At 37.1% G+C, this 20,739-nt stretch overlaps 1 protein-coding gene across 1 annotated transcript in view; it reads left to right on the plus strand.

The window, feature by feature from the left end:
* Positions 1–12,375, plus strand: part of HMMR (hyaluronan mediated motility receptor) — a 36,326-nt gene extending 23,951 nt beyond the window's left edge. Inside the window, exons 13-18 of the mRNA XM_032403472.1 lie at positions 3,109–3,255; positions 3,550–3,702; positions 3,790–3,889; positions 4,559–4,735; positions 11,436–11,598; positions 12,313–12,375. Of these exons, the coding sequence (XP_032259363.1) occupies positions 3,109–3,255; positions 3,550–3,702; positions 3,790–3,889; positions 4,559–4,735; positions 11,436–11,598; positions 12,313–12,332 (760 nt within the window). The 3' untranslated portion in view covers positions 12,333–12,375. The remainder of the gene's footprint in view (positions 1–3,108; positions 3,256–3,549; positions 3,703–3,789; positions 3,890–4,558; positions 4,736–11,435; positions 11,599–12,312) is intronic.
* Positions 12,376–20,739: the final 8,364 nt, after the last annotated feature.

Genomic DNA, 20,739 nt, shown 5'->3' on the forward strand with positions numbered 1-20,739 from the left:
TTTTATTAATTTCTCTTTCTGCTGCTTCATTATTAGTGTATAGGAATACAACACATTTCTGTACATTGGTTTTGTATCCTGTGACTTTACTGAATTCATTTATCAGTTCTAGTAGTTTTTTGGTGGAGTCTTTAGGGTTTTCTACACATAATGTCAAGTCATTTCTAAATAGTGAGAGTTTCACTTCCTTACCAATTTGTATGCCTTTTATTTCTTTTTGTTGTCTAACTGCTGTGGCTAGGATTTCCAGTACTATGTTGAATAAAAGTGGTGGAGTGGACATCCTTGTCTTGTTCCTGACCTTAGGGGAAAAGCTTTCCATTTTTCACTATTGAGTATGATGTTGGCTGTAGGTTTTTCATATCAGGCCTTTATTATGTTGAGGTATGTTCCCTCTAGACCTACTTTGCAGAGGGTTTTTATCATGAATGGATGTTGTACTTTGTCAAATGATTTTTCTGCTCCAATTGAAATGATCATATGGTTTTCATCCTTTCTCTTACTGATGTGATGTTGATTGTTTTGTGACTATTGAACCACCCTTGCATCCCAGGAATAAATCCCACTTGATCGTGGTGTTTGATTTTTTTTTAATGTATTGTTGGATTCAGTTTGCTAATATTTTGTTGAGGATTTTTGCACCTATATTTATGAGAGATAATGGCCTGTAGTTTTCTTTTTTGTGTGGTGTCTTTATCTGGTTTTGATACTCGGGTGATACCGGCCTCACAGAATGAATTTGCAAGTTTTCCTTCCTCTTATGTTTTTTGGAATAGTTTGAGAAGAATAGATAGTAACTCTTTAAAAGTTTCATAGAATCTTTTGCTACTATTAATAGTATTCTTAGGAATATTCTTGTAGTCTCCTAGTATACATGTATAAGAATTACTCTGAAGTCCTACAAATGTGAATGTTCAACTTTAAAATTTAATGCCAAATTGCTTTACAAAGTGGCAGGGAGAATCTACACCTTCACTAGTGTTGTACGGGCAACCATTGATTTACTTCGTCTCCAAAGCTTGTTAGATTTCTTAAATTTTACCAGTGTACTTAGTGTAAAATGACTTTTTCCTAGGGATAATCCACCTCCCCTTTTCTATAAAAGGCTTATATATGACTTTTATTCATTTCTCTATAGAATTACTATCTTTTCCTGATTGTAAAGTTTTTATCAGCATTATGGGTTGTAAATATCTTCTACCAAAGTGTGGCTTATCTTTTCATTTTCTTTGTGGTTTCTTCTGATGAATGGAAATTCTTGATTTTAATTTTTTTTTTTAAGATTTATTTATTCGAGAAAGAGAGTACACACAAGTGGGGCAGGGAGAGGCAGAGGGAGAGGGAGAGAAGCAGACTCCCCACTGAGCCCATGCGGGGCTCGATCCCACAACCCTGAGATCATGACCCAAGACATAATCAAGAGTTGGACACTTAACCAACTGAGCCACCCTGGCGTCCTGATTTTAATGTTTGAATTTATAGATTTTTATATGAACATGTTTGCGTGTAGTTTAAGAACTTCTTTCTATCCCAAGAACATAAAGGTATTTACCTTTTATTTTTAAGTTTCTTTTCTCCATCCAGATTTCTGTGTGTGCAGTGATATAGGGAACAAATTTATTTTTGTTTTTCCATATGGATAATCTACTGCATATAATGTATATGTGTACCTATAATGTATATGTGTACATATATTTCTATTTATATATGTTCAAGCATAACTAAAAATTATATTTTAGTAGTGTTTTCAACCCTGTGAAGGGATTTCCTTTCCTACTACTTTGAAAAATTGTGCCTTGGGAAGTTTTTAGCCATTCTGTGACTTCACTCACCATCAGTATGCTAATAGCATTAAAATTTATTTCTTCAAACCTGATCTTTTCTTTCAGCTTTATACCCATATATCCAGCTGCCTACTTGACATCTCAAAGTAGGTATCTCCCTACCATGTAACATTAACCTGTCCAAAACAACTCTTGATTTTCTTTGTCTCTTTCTACCTTTCCCTCATTCCTTTTTATTTCAGTCAGTGACATCTCCCTCTTTCCAGCTTCTCATTCCATAACTCTGAGAGTCATCTTTAATCATTTTCTCTCCCTTTCTCCCAACATCCAACCTATTTCATGAAATTTGCAATTCTGCCTTCAAAAGAGATTTCACATCTTTCCATTGCCAAGTCCTTGTCTAACCGTCCTTTACCACTCCCCTTGGCTGATGTACTCCACAGTGATGACTGGCCTCGTGCCTCTAGCATCTGCTCCTGCATCCCTGCTTCATTACATTCCAGTCTCATCTCTTAGCACTGTGTTCTACCTGCCTCAGAGTACATATGCATCTTTTCCCTCTGAACCACTTTCACCTGAATCCTAGCTAACTTTTCTTTACCTATCACATCTCAGCCTAACTATAAATTCCTCAGAAAGGCCTTTTCTGAATCGCCAAGAACAGTACGTTCCCCTGTTTGTCAGCTTTCTGCTCTTTAGTTTTCTTTTTCTTTTCTTTTTTTTTTTTTTTTTAAGATTTATTTACTTATTTATGAGAGAGAGAATGCGTGGGCGTGCACAAGTGTGGGGGAGGTGTGAAGGAGAGGGCGAAGCAGACTCCCTGCTGGGCAGGGAGCCCTTTGCAGGGCTCTGTCCCAGAACTCAGATCCTGACCTGAGCCAAAGGCAGATGTTTAACCAACTAAGCCACACAGGCGCCCCTCTAGTTTTCTTCATAACACAAATCTTATTATACATATATTTTCACATTTTTTTGTGAAGACCTGGAGAGGCATTTCCCTGTCTTCCCCACAAGATCATAAACTTTGTGACAATAGGTGCAGGGATCATATATTTATTTGTTTTGGAGTAATTTTCATGTTTGGTATACTTCATACACATAGTAGGCACTCGATTTGTTTTTTCTTTAAATGAACAGCGTATGCCATATAAGCTCATTAGTACTGACCTCAGAATACTGAATTCTTACCTGTGTAAATGCATGGTTTATAAGGTTTTGTTTGTGTTACCTTAAACCGTATAAAATATAAACTAATGAGCTATATATTTATCATGCATACAGTAGTTAGAAAAATCCTTCAACTTTTTATTTTCCTTTTAATAAGTTATAAAGCATTAACAGCTAGTGAGATAGAAGATCTTAAGCTGGAGAACTCATCACTTCAGGAAAAAGTGGCCGAGGCCGAGAAAAGTGCAGAGGACATTCATTATCTGATATTGGCAACTGAGACCTCAAATCAAGAATACGTAAGGTATGTGGGAGAACTAAAACCTGCCCACACTTGTAGCGTTAGAACCATTAAGATAATTTAATGTTGAAAGCCAGCTACTAAATGATGCAAGGAATTGTAATTTCATGACTTGCTTTGGGTGATCTTCAATTGCAAATTAAGAGTTTACATAGTTAAAAAAGTACAATTTTTGGAGAGTTCCTTGAGTTGTTTTGTTTCATTTGTTTTTGTTTTTGTTTTTTTAAGTAAAAAAGGGGGGAAAGTTACTAAAATGGCTATAAAATGTTTAGTGGACTCTTCTCTCTCAAACTCAAGGATGCTTCTAGATCTGCAGACCAAGTTAGCACTTAAAGAAGCAGAAATTAAAGAAATCACAGTCTCTTCTCTTAAAACAATAACTGACTTGCAGAACCAACTCAAGCAACAAGGTGAAGAGTTCAAGAAACAACTGGAAGAGGAAGAAGCAAGGTAATCTAGGTTTAGAACCTGACTGCCATATAACCTCAGTAATTTTTTCTAATACACTGTGTTTTTAAATTTCATTTCCCCTTACAGAAAAGCTGGAAAAGAAATCACAGTGGCAGAGTTAACTGAGGAAATGAATAAGTGGCGTCTCCTTTATGAAGAACTATATAATAAAACGAAACCTTTTCAGGTTTGTCAGTTGGGTCTATACTCACTTGTGTTTGTTTTAGGCATTCACTTTGTTCCCTGTCATAGTCACCCCAGTGACTTGATTTTTCTGAAAGATCATTTTGCTGTATATTTACAGTGCCAATTTAACTCCTTATTAAAGGAGACTTATAAATTTTTTTTAATTATTATGCATACATTTTTTTGTGTAGTCTTTATAGGCTAAAAATTACCTTCTAATAAGAGACTTGATAGCTTAGAAGGCTCTCCTGATAGAAATTTTCGATAATTTATGTAAATTTGTGATCCTTAATTTTGTTATGATCTTTTTGTGTTTCTCAAATTAATATACTGATCTTAAAATAAAAAAGGATAAATGCTAATCTCAGCACTTAAAAAAGTGGGAGGACAGTATTGGTTATGACATGGTGATCCGGCTGATACACAGATTAGACTGGCTAGCTGGCCTTCTTTCCCTGATTCTTTCCCTCTGCTTTAGTGATCTTAAAAATGAAATACACCAAAGTTTTTTTAAAGAGTCTCACAGAATTTATGGAGAGCCCTGAGGATATGTCAGCATGATCTGGTTTTGTCCATCATTTTTTTTTTTTTGGTACTTGAGTTTCCTTTGTAGTTTATATGAGACAAGTAAATTTAACATTTCTAAGTCTATAAAAAAAATCTTTTTCAGCTACAACTGGATGCATTTGAAGCAGAGAAACAGGCTTTGTTGAATGAACATGGTGCAGCTCAGGAACAACTAAATAAACTAAGAGATTCGTATGCCAAATTACTGGGTCATCAAAATCTAAAGCAAAAAATCAAGCATGTTGTGAAACTGAAGGATGAAAATAGCCAACTCAAATCGGTTTGTAAAATAACACTTAGTTCTATTGAAGGTATTAGGGTGGGGCATTTGTTATTCTAACTATAAAATTTGAGTTTAAGGAAGGACTTTGGTATTGGAAAAAACTAAGTTTATAGAGGAACATCCATCTGAGAATTATGGGTTTATTTTAGAGTGTTGACCAGATGGCTATTAATGTTCTCAGGTTTTCCAACTACCTCATTAGTATATTGAAAATCACTAGTGTAATTGGAAGAGTTCATAAACCTTTACACATCCATTTCTATTTGCAAAATAGCAAAGTCCTTGGTATAAATAAATATGATAAAGATAAGCCGTATTCAAAAGTAGTTTAAGCATTTGGGGCACCTGGCTGGCTCAGTTGGTAGAACGTGTGACTCTTGATCTCAGGGTCATGAGTTCGAGCCCATATTGGGTGTAGAGATTACTTAAGAAAAAGATAGCTAAGCATTTAAGTTTTTTTTAACACCTCTATTAAGATATAATTCACATACCATACAATTCACCCATTTAGCGTATTCAACTCTGGTTTTTAGTACACTCACAGATATGCAACCATCTCCATAGTCAATTTTAGAACATTTGTATCACCTCAAAATGAAACCCCTTACCTTTTAACTGTCATCTCCCTATCTCCTCATTCACCCCTCCCACCACTAATCTACTTTCTGTTTCTATAAATTTCCCTATTCTGGATATTTCCTATTTGTGCACTCAAATAATATGTGGTCTTTTGTGACTAGCTTCTTTTGCTTAACAGTGTTTTCAAAGTTCATCCATGTCGTAGCATGTATGAGTACTTCATTTCTCTTTATGACCTAATAATATTTCATTGTGTGGATATGTCACATTTTATTTATCCATTTGTCAGTTGATAGACATTTGACTTGTTTCCACCTTTGGGCTATTATGAATAATGCTCCTATAAGCATTCATGTACAAGTTTTTGTGTGGACATATGTTTTGGTTTCTCTTGGGTTATACTTACAAGTGAAATTGCTTGGTAGCTTGGTAACTTTACGTTTAATCATTTGAGGAACTCTTTTCCAAAGCAGCTGTATCTTTCTATATTCCACCTGCAATATATGAGAGTTCCAGTTTTTCCACATCCTCACCAACATTTCTTATTACCTGTTTTCTTCATTCTGACCATACTAGTGGATGTGAAAAGATACCTAATTGTGGTTTTGACTTGCATTTCCCTGATGACTAATGATGTTGACCATCTTTTCTTGTGCTTATCAGCCATTTGTATGTCTTTCCTGGAAGAACTGTCTATTTATATCCTTTGCCCATTTTTAATTGGATTACTGTTTGTTTGTTTTTTTAATAAATTATGGGAGTTCTTTATATGTTTATAAAGATACTCATCCTTATCAGATGTATTACTTGAAAATATTTTCTCCCATTCTGTACATTGTCATTTTACTTTCTTTTTTTTTTTAATTTTTTTTATTGTTATGTTAATCCCCATACATTACATCATTAGTTTTAGATACAGTGTTCCATGATTCATTGTTTGTGCATAACACCCAGTGCTCCATGCAGAACGTGCCCTCCTCAATACCCATCACCAGGCTAACCCATCCTCCCAACCCCCTCCCCTCTAGAACCCTCAGTTTGTTTTTCAGAGTCCATTGTCTCTCATGGTTCTTCTCCCCCTCTGATTCCCCCCCCTTCATTCTTCCCCTCCTGCTACATTCTTCTTCTTTTTTTCTTTCTTAACATATATTGCATTATTTGTTTCAGAGGTACAGATCTGAGATTCAACAGTCTTGCACAATTCACAGCGCTTACCAGAACACATACCCTCCCCAGTGTCCATCACCCAGTCACCCCATCCCTCCCACCCCACCCCCCACTCCAGCAACCCTCAGTTTGTTTCCTGAGATTAAGAATTCCTCATATCAGTGAGGTCATATGATACATGTCTTTCTCTGTTTGACTTATTTCGCTCAGCATAATACCCTCCAGTTCCATCCACGTCGTTGCAAATGGCAAGATCTTATTCCTTTTGATGGCTGCATAATATTCCATTGTATATATATACCACATCTTCTTTATCCATTCATCTGTTGATGGACATCTTGGCTCTTTCCACAGTTTGGCTATTGTGGACATTGCTGCTATAAACATCGGGGTGCACGTAGCCTTTCGGGTCCCTACTTTTGTATCTTTGGGGTAAATACCCAGTAGTGCAATTGCTGGATCATATGGTAGCTCTATTTTCAACTTTTTGAGGAACCTCCATACTGTTTTCCAGAGTGGCTGCACCAGCTTGCATTCCCACCAACAGTGTAGGAGGGTTCCCCTTTCTCCGCATCCCCGCCAACATCTGTCATTTCCTGACTTGTTAATTTTAGCCATTCTGACTGGTGTGAGGTGGTATCTCATTGAGGTTTTGATTTGGATTTCCCTGATGCCGAGCGATATTGAACACTTTTTCATGTGTCTGTTGGCCATTTGGATGTCTTGTCATTTTACTTTCTTAATGATGTTCATTGAAGCACAAAATTTTGACAAAGTCCAACATATCTATTTTTTCCTTTGTTTCTTGTTCTTTGACATTTAACAATCCTTTGCCAAATCCTAGGTCATGAAGATTTATCCCTGTTTTCTTCTAAGAGTTTTACAGTGTTAACTTTTATATTTAGGTCATTGATCCATTTGAGGGTTTTATATACAGTGTGAAGTAAGGGCCCAACTGTATTCTTTAGCATGTGGATATCTAGTTGTTCTCATGCCATTTGTTAAAAAGACTATTCTTTCCCCAGTGAGTGGTCTTGACACCCTTGTTGAAAATCAGTTGACCGTTTATTTATGGTTCATTTCTAGACTCTCAAATGTATTCCACTGATCTATCCTTGTACTTCTACACTGTCTTGATTACTGTTGATTTGTAGTAAGTTTTAAAACCATGAAGCATGAATCATCCTACTTTCTCCTTTTTCAAGATTGTTTTGACTATTCTGGGTTCCTTGCAATTCCGTATGAATTCCCAAACCAGCTATTCAACTTTTACAAAGAACTCATTTAAAATTCATATGGGAGGGGCACCTGGGTGGCTCAGTCGGTTAAGCGTCTGCCTTCGGCTTAGGTCATGATCCGGGGGTCCTGGGATCGAGCCCCGCGTCAGGCTCCCTGCTCGGCGGGAAGCCTGCTTCTCCCTCTCCCACTCCCCCTGCTTGTGTTCCCTCTCTTGCTGTGTCTCTCTCTGTCAAATAAATAAATAAAATCTTTAAAAAATAAGATAAAATAAAAAAATAAAATTACATGGGAATTATGCTGAGTGTGTAGATAGGCTTGGGGTATTGCTATCTTTTTTTTTTTTTTTTAAAGATTTTATTTATTTATTTGACAGAGAGAGACACAGCAAGAGAGGGAACACAAGCAAGGGGAGTGGGAGAGGGAGAAGCAGGCTTCCCGCCGAGCAGGGAGCCTGATGCAGGGCTCGATCCCAGGACCCTGGGATCATGACCTGAGCCAAAGGCAGACACTTAACACCCGAGCCACCCAGGTGCCCCTTAACTGTGTTACATCTTCTGATCCAAGAACATGAGATGTTTTTCCAATTACTTAGATCTTTAATTTCTTTCAATAATGTTTTGGCCATTTCAAAATGTAACTTTTGCCCTTCTTTTGTTAAATTTATTCCTAAGTATTTTATCCTTTGTAATGTTGTTGTATGTGAAGTTGTTTTCTTAATTTCATTTTTGGGTAGTTCATTGCAAGTGTATAGAAATAAAATTGATTTTTGTATACTGGTCTAGTATTCTCCAATCTTGCTGAACTCATTTATTTGTTGTAATAGTTTTTTAGTGGCTTCCTTAGGATTTTCTGTATAGAAGATCATTTGTAAATAGAGATAGTTTTACTTCTCTTCTAACAATGCATTTGATTACTTTTTCTTGCCTAAGTTCCCTGGGTAGAACCTCCAGACAATGTTGAATAGAAGTGATATGAGTGAACATCCTTGTTTTGGTCCTGATTTGGGGGAAAGCATTCACACTTTCACCATTAAGTATGCTATTAGCTGTGGGTCTGTCATAGATACTCTTTATCAAATTGAGAAAGTTTCCTTCTATTACTAGTTTTTTTAGGGTCTTTATCATGAAAGTGTGTTAAATTTTGTTAAATGCCTTCTCTGTGTCTATAACATAATCACATGACTTTCTATTGATATGATTTCTTAAATTAATTGATTTTTGGATATTAAATTAACCTTGGATTTCTGATAAATTTCACTTGGTCATGGTGTATAATTCCCTTTTTATAAAGTTGCTGGATTCACTTTGCTAATTTTTGCTAAGGATTTTTTTCATCCATATTCCCAACAGATACTGGTCTATAGGTTTTATGTACTATCTTTGTCTGGTTTTGGTATCCAGGTAACGCTGACCTCATAAAATTAGTTGGGAAAGATTTTTTTTTTTACTTTTTGAAATAGTTTATGAATAATTGGTTTAATTCTTCACTGAATGTGCAATAGAATTCAGTAGTGAAGCTATCTGGACCTCAGCTTTTCTTTGTGATTTTGATGACTATTCAATCTTTTCATGTCTTAGGACTCTATTCATATTGACTTTCTTTTTGAGACAGTTTCAGTAGTTTGTGTCTTTCTAGAAATTTGTCTATTTCATTTACGTTATCTGATTTATGGATATATAACTGTTCATAGTACTTTTTTTATAATCCTTATAATTTTGGTAAGGTCAGTCATCATATCCCTTCTTTCATTTCTGATTCTAGTAATTAGAGTATTCTCACCTTTTTTGGGGGGGTTCCTTTGGTTCTATGAATATATATATATATTTTTTTTTTTTTTTTTTAAAGATTTTATTTATTTATTTGACAGAGAGAGAGGCAGGGAGAGAGGGAACACAGGCAGGGGGAGCAGCAGAGGGAGAAGCAGGCTTCCCACGGAGCAGGGAGCCCGATGCGGGGCTCGATCCCAGGACCCTGTGATCATGACCTGAGCCAAAGGCAGACGCTTAACAACTGAGCCACCCAGGCGCCACCCTATGAATATATTTATAATGGCTACTTTAAAATCTTTTTTGGATAAGTCCAATATCTGGTTACTCTTGCAGATGGTTTTTGTTCCCTGCTTTTTTCCAATGTATAGGTTATGCTTTCCTGTGTCTTTGTACATTTTTGTCAGATAGTGGATATTTTAGATTACATATTATAGCACTTCTGGTTATAGCCCTCTCCTTCCAGGTCCGTTGTTATTTTCTTGTCCATTTGTTTAGCAATTGGCTGGATTGTGCTAGTGAATTCTATTCCTTCTCTCCACTCCCAGTAGTGTTGTGCCTCTGATGTTGCTACTCAGGGAGATTCAGTTTAGAATATGCCCACAGTCACCCTGGCATGACACTGATTTTGGTAAGGCTGTCTTCCTCTGTTTCCCTGATCACTTGTTAAACTGCTAGTTGCTAGATAACTAGTTGCTTATTGCTCTGTTATTTTCAGCAGTGCCCTGGAGCATAATTGCTCTACAAACTAACCCAAGTAAATTCTGGCTCTTCCATTGGAATTGTGTCTGAGGTCAATGATTATGTTCTGACTCCAGAAGGGTTCCTCCCAGCTGTCTTATTCACCAGTTTTAAACCTACCATTTAGCCTATATTTTGAATCACCTCCCAGTTCCCTTACACCACCAGCTCTACTGTTCTTCCAGCTTGAACTTCTCTCACTTCTGTTCCAAGTGAAATCAGCATTCTGTTCCAAATGAAATCAGCCCCTCTGGCAAGAAATTAGGAGCTATGTGTTTTAGAGCCCACTTCTCCCCTCCAGATAAAATCTCTGAGACAGGGTTTTGGAGCTGAAGTTGGAGAAGATGACCAGCTTTTCTCTGAGCGACACATCTGGCCTAGGAACTGAGTGCTTGGTGGACTTGGGGGAGAGGGAAAAGGGGAACAGCCTGAGGTTCTCTCCCTGGCATGGAATCATCACTTTATGAGCCAGGGCAAAGGTGATCAGGGTCTCAGCATTTTCAGCACACAGCTCCTAAGGTAGAGCCCTTTGTTCTACGGAAGAAAGGATCTTTCACCTCTCAGCCACATTTACTTGGGACATGGCCTCAGCAACAGGTAGCTGGGGGTGAGAAGAGAAATGCTGATGTCCAGCTTCTGGCAGGAAAAGCCTCCGAGTGGGTGCTGGAGGAAGAGAGGGCCCCATATTCTTCACTGCAGCTGTCTGGTGTAGAGTTTTTACCTCACTAAGGAGCAGGGTTGGTTTAAATACCACAGACCCTTAACTTTTTTTACGTATTTTTCTAGATTTGCTTGAATAGAGATTTCTTCATTGGCCATTTTGCCTTAGGACCATTTTTACAGGCTTTAAATGGTTGCCTTTTTTATAATTTTTAATTTCCCTGGGAAGCAGGTTAGTGGAGCTTCTGAGGCTGTCATGCCAGAGGTTGGCCTCTGCATTTCATTTGGAGATGAACTTTTATCAGAAACAGCTTTGTATGTTTGCCACTGTAGAGTGGCAAGAAGATTTAAATGTCTCATTATCTCCTCTGTCACAGCCCTTCAGAGTCATTTTTAATTTGTAGTCTTAAATCCTGTATCTAGTAGTGATTTTTGCCTTTTGGTTTGGTAGATGAGCAACTTTGGAATTTGTCAGTAACATGGATAACACAGTTCACCAACATGAACTTTAATTCTTGTTTATTGTCTATATTTTTCTTACATAGGAGGTGTCAAAACTCCGCTCTCAGCTTGCTAAAAGAAAACAAAATGAGACAAAACTACAGGAGGAATTGAATAAAGTTCTTGGTATCAAACACTTTGATCCTTCAAAGGCTTTTCTTCATGAAAGCAAAGAAAATTTTGCTCTCAAAACTCCGTTGAAAGAAGGTAAGAAAGGAATAAATGCATAAGTGACATCTTCCTTTGGATTTGGTTTCACAGCATGTTGCAAGTTATCCATTTTTACAAACTGTGAGAATTTGTTGACAATTTCTGATGTACAAAATCCATACTAAGATTTTTGTGTAAAATGCCTTTTCCTCCTTCCATACTCTCTATTTTCCACATGTCTAGATCCCACCTTCAAGCCCAGTTCAGGTCCCATGTTCCTTGAAGCCTTGTCTGACATTTTTGCTCCTACCTGCCCACCCAAACCCCACCCTACCCCCAGAATTGTTCCCTTTCTCATACCCTTAAATGTTTAACCTAAATGTCAAATTTGTAGTTGTGGACAAGTAAAGTTTTCTTTTTTGACTATGAATCTTTTTATCTCTGACAATAAATCAAAATTGGTTGAAATAGTGAATGAAGAAATATAATTATGTGGGACACCTGTCTGGCTCAGTTGGAGGAGCATGCTACTCTTGATCTCGGGGTCATGAGTTTGAGCCCCACATTGGGTATAGAGATTACTTAAATAAATAAAACTAAAAAAAATTTTATATATATATATATATATATATATATATATATATAATTATGCTACAGAATGCAGACATTGCTTCACCTGCCTTATAGAAGATAGGAAATGCCTGTTTTTAATTTATAATGACTGATGGATTAGTTTAGAAGACTAATACCTCTTTTTAATATTTCTTCCAGGCAATACAAACTGCTGTTGAGCTCCTATGGAGTTTCAAGAATGATGCAAGTAAACATCTGAAAGACCTGTTAAAGATTATTTCATTCTTACTATTTTTATTATTATTGTTGCTGTTATTATTATGTTTGTAATGAATATTTTTAATGTATTTAATATTAACTTCCTATTCTTAGGTATGTGAAGGGAAGTTCAATATTTTTTACCAGTATGACTTCTGACATTTTATTTTCTGTTATCTGTACCTCCTCCTTGTCACCTCATTATACACCTTCTCACTGGCTTTCCAACTTACAACTCATCCCATCCAATCAACATTCCTTTAAAAATTTTTCAGATTATTATTCCCCTACTCTGAAACCTTAGACAGTTTCAAGATTCTAATCTATAGGTTTTTTAGTTTGATACCAGAGGCCTTTTCTAATCTGAAACTCTTAAGCTAGGCTAAAACACCTTGGCTTGTTCTTGCCTCTACCTGGATTGTCTAATAATGTTCATTCTGTTGTACCCATCGTCCATTTATCCAGTTCAAATAAGAAATAAGGGTATGCCTAACTCCATAGTGATCTCTTTGTCTCCTGTCAGGGTCACTGAGTTGGTCAGTAATTTGCAGATTCCTAGACTCCATCTCAATCCTACTAAATTAAAATCTAGAGTTTAGCCTGAAAATCTGCATTTTTTTTACAAACTGTGCAGTCAAGTCTTAGATACACTAAAAATCTGAGAAACTATCTTCAAGAGAATTTGTCTTAGAGTGCTTGGCATCTGACTACTGGCTGCTTGATTAATATTTGTGTAATATGAAATAAAACCACACATTAAATCATTTACCCCGTTATTCAACTTGTATTATATGAAATTACATTAATGGTTCTATTTAAGGTGTATTTCTTGTCTCTGCTCTCCCCTCCCTACCTGTCCCCAGAATCACACATGGTAGTATATTATTTAGAAAGTGGTGATTCTTCATCTAAAATAACTGATTTATTTTTTTTTTTTAAAGATTTTATTTATTTATTTGACAGAGAGAGAGATAGCGAGAGCAGGAACACAAGCAGGGGGAGTGGGAGAGCGAGAAGCAGGCTTCCTGCTGAGCAGGGAGCCCGATGTGGGACTCGATCCCAGGCCTCTGGGATCATGACCTGAGCTGAAGGCAGACGCTTAATGACTGAGCCACCCAGGCGCCCTAAAATAACTGATTTATAAGGTTGGTATGCTATTATAAGCCACAAGTTCAGAAGAAATGTAGAAATTAGAAAAAAATGCACTTCAGATATAAAGACAAAAATAGGTGAAAAGTAATACAGTGTTTTGTTTTGTTTTTAAGATTTTATTTATTTATTTGAGAGAGTAAGCAAGAGAGAGCAGAGGCAGAGGGAGAGGGAGAAGCAGACACCCTGCTGAGCAGGGAGACCAACATGGGGCTCGATCCTAGCACCCTGGGATCATGATCTGAGCTGAAGGCAGACGCTTAACCGACGAGCCACCCAGGTGCCCCATATATCTTTTAAGATATACCATGCTGAGACATGACATCAGCAAGATGGTAGAATAGAAGCCTTGGACCCTCCTCCCCCACCCCATAAACATACCGACCAAGTCAGCGGTAATACAGAGACAAATTCCCTTTGTGAGCAATCCAGAAACTAGTTGAGAGTGCCAAAAATATAAGTCAGCATCAGATAGTGTCTTCAACAAATAGTGTTTGGAAAACTGGATATCTAAATGCAAAACAGTGAACGGTACAAAAAAAAAATCATCTCAAAGACCTTAAACTGTAAAACAACTAGAAGAAAATATAATAGGAAAGCTTCATGACATTGGTCTTGATAATGATTTCTTGGTTATGATCCCAAAAGTCAACAAAAGCAAAACTGGACGAGTGAGACTTTTTTTTTTTTTTTCTGCATAACAAACTAACAACAGAGTGAAAAGAATTCAAGAAAATAATTGCAAACTATATATCAAAGGGGTTAATTTCCAAGAAGTATAAGGAACTACAGCTCAGTAGCAAAAAAAAATAATAATAATAATAACCTGATGTAAAATGGGCAAAGAATTTGAATAGATACTTCCCCAAAGAAGACATACAAATGTCAAACAGGTATAGGAAATGATGCTCAGAGGGACTAGTCATCAGGGAATTGCACATCAAAATCACACAGATATATCACTTCACACCTGTTAGGATGGCATTATCAAAAAAAAGAAAAATGTTGGCAAGGGTATGGAAGAATTGGAACCCTTGTACATTGTTGGTGAGAATGTAAAATAGTGCAGCCACTATGGAAAATGGTATAGAGGTTCCTCAAAAAATTTAAAATAGAATTACCATATGATTCAGGAATCCCACTCCTGAGTATTTATCCAAAAGAATTGAAATGAAAATCACAAAGAGATACTTGCATTTCCATATTTATTGCAGCATTATTCACAATTGCCAAGATGTGGAAACAGCTTAAATGTCCAATGACAGATGAATGAATAAAGAAAATACAGTGGAATATTATTTGGCCTTAAAAAAAGAAGGAAATCCTGCCATATGCAACAACGTGGGTGAACCCTGAGGATATTACGCTAAGTAAAATAAGTCAATCACAGAAAGATAAATACTACATGTGATTCTACTTACATGAGTTATCTAAAATTGTTAAAATCATAGAAGCAGAGAGTAGAATGGCGGCTGCCAGAGGTTGAGTGGAGGGGGAAATGGAGACTATTTAATCCAGTCATGCAAAATGAGTAAGTTCTCAAGATCTGCTCTACAATACCATGCCTATAGTTAAAAACACTATATCTTGCACTCAAAATTTATTAAAAGAGTAAATCTGTTAAATGGCCTTACCACAAATTTAAAAAAAAAAAAGTCAGGATAATGTAAACCAGTTGAAAACAAAAAACTAGAGTGCCTATATTAAGAACAAATAAAACAGATTTCAGAGCAAAGAATATAACCAGGAATATAAAGAAGTTCATGTCATAATGATAAATGAGTCAGAGCATTAGGAGGACAAAATCTAAACAAAGCACCCACTAATAGTTTCAAAATACATATATCAAAAATTGATAGATTTTCAGGGAGAAATAGAAAAATCTGTCATTATAGTTAGAGATATCAATAGCCTCCCTCTGGGGCACCTGGGTGGCTCAGTTGGTTAAGTGTCTGACTCTTGATCTCAGCTCAGGTCTTGATCTCAGGGTCATGAGTTCAAGCCCTGTGTTGGAAAAAAAAGAGCCTCTCTCAATAAGTGGTAGAACAAATATATAGAAAATCTGAAAGGATATTGAAGATTTGGACAATACTCTGAACCAACTTGATTAGATTGACATTTATAAAAAAACTACCCAACAACAGTAGAATATACATTCTTTTTATGTAAACATACAAAATTTACCAATATTGACTATATCCTGGGCCACAAAACCAGTTCTCAATGTAAATGGATTCAAATCATACCTGCTATATTCTCTTCCACAATGGAATTAATTTAGAAATAACAGATCTCTGGAAAACCCATAGATAGTTGGGAGATTAAATAATGCCCTTCTAAATAAGCCATGGGTCAATGAAAAAAATCAAAAGGGAAATTAGAAACTATTTCAAAGAGAATCAAAATGAAGACACAATGTATCAAAATGTATGGAATGCTTCTAAAACAGATTTAGAGCAAAATTATCTCACTGAGTGCCTATATTTCAAAAGAAGAAAGGTCTCAAATCAATGCCCTCAGCTTTTAACTTAGGAATGAGAAACAGAAGAGCAATTTAAACCCAAACTAAATAGAGGAAAAGGAATACTAAAGATCAGAGCAGAAATCAAAAAACTAGAAAACAGAAAAATAATAGAGAAAAGTCAATGAAAGTTTATTGAGATCAATAAAATTGATAAACCTCTAGACTGATTAGGAAAAAACTACCAATATTAGGAATAAGAGGTATTATTTTTGTGATGAATATATTTACTGCCTTAACTATGGTGATGGTTTTATGGGTGTGTGTATATATATATGTCAAAACGTCAAATTGTATATCTTTAATATATAGTTTTTTATGTGTCACTTATACCTCAATAAAGCTCTTAAGACAAATAGTTTATTCCCAAACTAAAGTTTTAATGTTGAGATTATTCTTTGGACTACCAGTTTAAAATGGCTTTATTTATGAAGACTTGTTTATTTTTGTGTGTATTACTTTTTGTTAATATTTGTTTTAAAAGAAATTAGGTTGCATTCTTGTACTTTTTTAAAAATTTTTGAGTTTTGTGAGGAGGGTTTCAAAAAATTTTTTAGTCATTAATGGAAGAAAATCCTTATATGCCCCTGTTAAAATTGCATTTTCTAAAAATATAAACAATTTGAAGCTAATGATTTCTTCCTTTTTGAGATTATGAAGAAAATGGAACAGATTGTTAGGAGGAATCTTTGTGATGGCTTCAGACTGAGAAGGTTGACTCCCAAACTTTATTTTTTGTCCTCTCCTAACCCCGTCCAGCCCCAGCATTATAATCCTTCAAGTATGATATAAATATCTTTATCTCATTAAATAAAATACCATAGTAGATATTTGGAACAGTTTTAAAATGTATTCCCAGCGTTTTGCTAACACTACCTCAGAGTAGCGTCTAAGAAGCTTCTAGTCTTGAAAGGCCACATATTGGAAAGTGTTTATAGTTAAGGCCTAATGAAGATTTACAGATACTCAGCTCCTAAACTAGGCTTCTGATCTAGGCCTTAAGTAATTGAGGTGATCTCAATTTTCCTCCTATTGCAGATAATATTTTCTTTTTTTTTTTTTAAGATTTTATTTATTTGAGAGAGAGAGAGAGCGCAGGGGGAGGGGCAGAGGGAGAAAATCTCAAGCAGACTCCCCACTGAGCATGGAGGCCCACTCAGGGCTCAATCTCATGACCCCGAGATCATGACATGAGCCGAAATCAAGAGTTGGGACACTTAACTGACTGAGCCCCCAGGTAAGAAGGTCTCTTACAAAATTGTTTGAAAGCAAAAGGTGATGTAGGTCCTTGATTAGCTAAGTAGTTAACTAAGATCTTGGTTTGCAAAGTACTTTGTGATCTAGCAGGAGTTTCCAACCCCTTTCAGGTCAGGTGAGGAGGTGAGTACTAAGCTAGGACCTGAAGAAATGGGTAGGAGTGAGTCAGATGAGGATCAGGGATGAGGATTCAGTGGAAATGTATTATCAAATGGGAAGGTAAGAGAGTTTGCCCCATTTAATAAACAACATTTAGTATCACCAGGAGAAAAGTGGCAAGAAGTTGAACTGCAAGAATAAGTAGATCTGATTGTGTGAATAATAATGAGCAAATTGCATTAATACAAAATGTGATCTTTAACCTGTGACAATAGTGAGCCATTAAAGGGCAATGGATCAGCATCAGATGTTTCTGAATGTCACATTGACTGCTGAGTGAAAAATTAATTCTATGGAAATAAACCAGAAGTCAGATCATTTATCCAATAATATTTACTAGTACCTAGTCTGCATTAGACACTGTCTAGTTGCTTTAGAAGAAAAAAAATAAGATAATAATCCAGGTAAAAAGAGAAGATGGCCCATAGCCTAAGGGAGAGTTGAAGGCTTTCTGGCTTAAACAATGGATGAATGACCTTGCTATTCCCTGAGATAAAGAACTTGGGTGAAAGAGCCCATTTGCCAAGGGAAGTAGACACATTCAGTTTGGGACATACTGAGTTTGAGGTGGAGTGGAGATGTCAGGTCGAGCCTTGCATATATAGGTCCTCGGGAGAAGGCTCTGAACAATAGATACACATCTGGGAACGGTGTATATATGGATGGTAACTCTGATCCTTATGGATCGGTGAGATCTGCCAGTGAGAGTCGTTTAAAACTACCAAGATTTCTTAAATAACTACTATGCTAGAGGCAAAAAAATGTATGAAGATGGCTCCTATCTTCACAGAGCTTTCGGTCTAGCAAGAAAGACAGTCACACTTACCCTTACATAAAGTTACAAACTGACTTAATTATGCTGAAGAAAAAGTAGCACAGCTTTAATAATATGAGGATGGAGGTACAGAGGATAATAAATGAGCAGCAATGGATTACATCAAGGACTACATGAGTGAGTGGCCAGTGATGTTAGTTTTCCATAGTGTTGCCAGAAGTCGTCATTATCATCATCATCATCAGTCCCAGTTCTCCCCAAAGGAGGAGGCTATCTAGGGGAGAAAGTTCAGACCTTTCAGAAATCAGCTGTGAAATGAACGGACTACATTTCTGAGGGAGTGCCAGGCTAGTGTGTACTGAAGGTGTGGATGAGGTCTCTTTAGAAGGAAAAGAGCTGAGGGGCGCCTGGGTGGCTCAGTCGTTAAGCGTCTGCCTTCGGCTCAGGTCATGATCCCAGGGTCCTGGGATCGAGCCCCATGTTGGGCTCCCCGCTCTGCGGGAAGCCTGCTTCTCCCTCTCCCACTCCCCCTGCTTGTGTTCCCTCTCTGGCTGTCTTTCTCTCTGTCAAATAAATAAAAAAATAAAAAACCTTAAAAAAAAAAAAAAAGAAAGAAAGAAAAGAGCTGAACTTTGGACTTTTTATTAACACTTCAAGCTTTTGCTTCAAGGTCTTTGGCATGCTGCCTCCAGGGAACATGTGGGACCTGGCCTGTGTGTGCTGAGGCTAACAGGTAAAAACCCAAGTGATAGGAAGCCTGGGCTTGGGAACTGAGGGCCATGTCTAGTTCAACTCAGGCCCTGTATATCCACGTTAGCCCTTAACCTTGAATACTTGTCCATGTTCACACTACTGACAAGAGAGCATTGTCCACAGTTTGGGATGTCCTGCCTCCTTCCTCACCATCCCTGGAAACCCTCACTCCAGATCCTCTATTCTTGTTGCTATTCATGACTTCTATGGGAATATCTCCTGGAAATAGGGTGGGGGCCCCAAAAGTAGTGGGAAAGTAAAATAGAAGGACCCAGAGCCCAAAGATATGGAGACATTCCCTCTCCTTACAAAAGTTTTCATTGAGACCCCAAGTCTAACATTCCTTCAAATTAGGAGTCACCTGAGCCTTAATCACAAGTCAAATTTTGTCAACTGATTTTCTGGAGACCATTACTATAGAGAGGGTGGCTCCAATACCCTCTCTTCCCATCTCAGTCATGATAATGTTTTATCTCTTCTCCCTGAATCAGGGAGAAAGGACTGATCCTCTGTCACCCCCATCCACTTCATAATCCTCATTAGCTTCAAATTCAAGAGAATAACAACAGCAGGACAAATATTTGCTGGTTTTCTGTGTTTTCATTTGAACTATCTTTTTTTTTTTTTTTTTTAATTTTTTTATTGTTATGTTAATCCCCATACATTACATCATTAGTTTTAGATATAGTGTTCCATGATTCATTGTTTGTGCATAACACCCAGTGCTCCATGCAGAACGTGCCCTCCTCAATACCCATCACCAGGCTAACCCATCCTCCCAACCCCCTCCCCTCTAGAACCCTCAGTTTGTTTTCAGAGTCCATCGTCTCTCATGGTTCTTCTCCCCCTCCGATTTCCCCCCCTTCATTCTTCCCCTCCTGCTACATTCTTCTTCTTCTTTTTTTCTTTCTTAACATATATTGCATTATTTGTTTCAGAGGTACAGATCTGAGATTCAACAGTCTTGCACAGTTCACAGCGCTTACCAGAACACATACCCTCCCCAGTGTCCATCACCCAGTCACCCCATCCCTCCCACCCCACCCCCCACTCCAGCAACCCTCAGTTTGTTTCCTGAGATTAAGAATTCCTCATATCAGTGAGGTCATATGATACATGTCTTTCTCTGTTTGACTTATTTCGCTCAGCATAATACCCTCCAGTTCCATCCACGTCGTTGCAAATGGCAAGATCTTATTCCTTTTGATGGCTGCATAATATTCCATTGTATATATATACCACATCTTCTTTATCCATTCATCTGTTGATGGACATCTTGGCTCTTTCCACAGTTTGGCTATTGTGGACATTGCTGCTATAAACATCGGGGTGCACGTAGCCTTTCGGGTCCCTACTTTTGTATCTTTGGGGTAAATACCCAGTAGTGACAGATGTTGGCGGGGATGCGGAGAAAGGGGAACCCTCCTCCACTGTTGGTGGGAATGCAAGCTGGTGCAGCCACTCTGGAAAACAGTATGGAGGTTCCTCAAAAAGTTGAAAATAGAGCTATCATTTGAACTATCTTAATTCTCCTCCTGGCTCTGTAGATGCTGCAAAGTGAGTAGGAGAAAATTAAGAGGGTGCTATAAGAAATTAAAAAATACAAAGATTAATATTTCAAAATCTTATCTCACTACACTGTATTTTAAAACTTACATTGAGAGAAATGACCAAAGGAAGAGAAATAAGTGTAAAATTTCTGAAAAACAGTATTTATTGACAAGCCCAAGCTAGAGATATTTAAAGCCACCTC

The sequence above is a fragment of the Phoca vitulina genome, unplaced genomic scaffold (assembly GCF_004348235.1).
Source record: "Phoca vitulina isolate PV1807 unplaced genomic scaffold, GSC_HSeal_1.0 scaffold6, whole genome shotgun sequence".
NCBI lineage: Eukaryota > Metazoa > Chordata > Mammalia > Carnivora > Phocidae > Phoca > Phoca vitulina.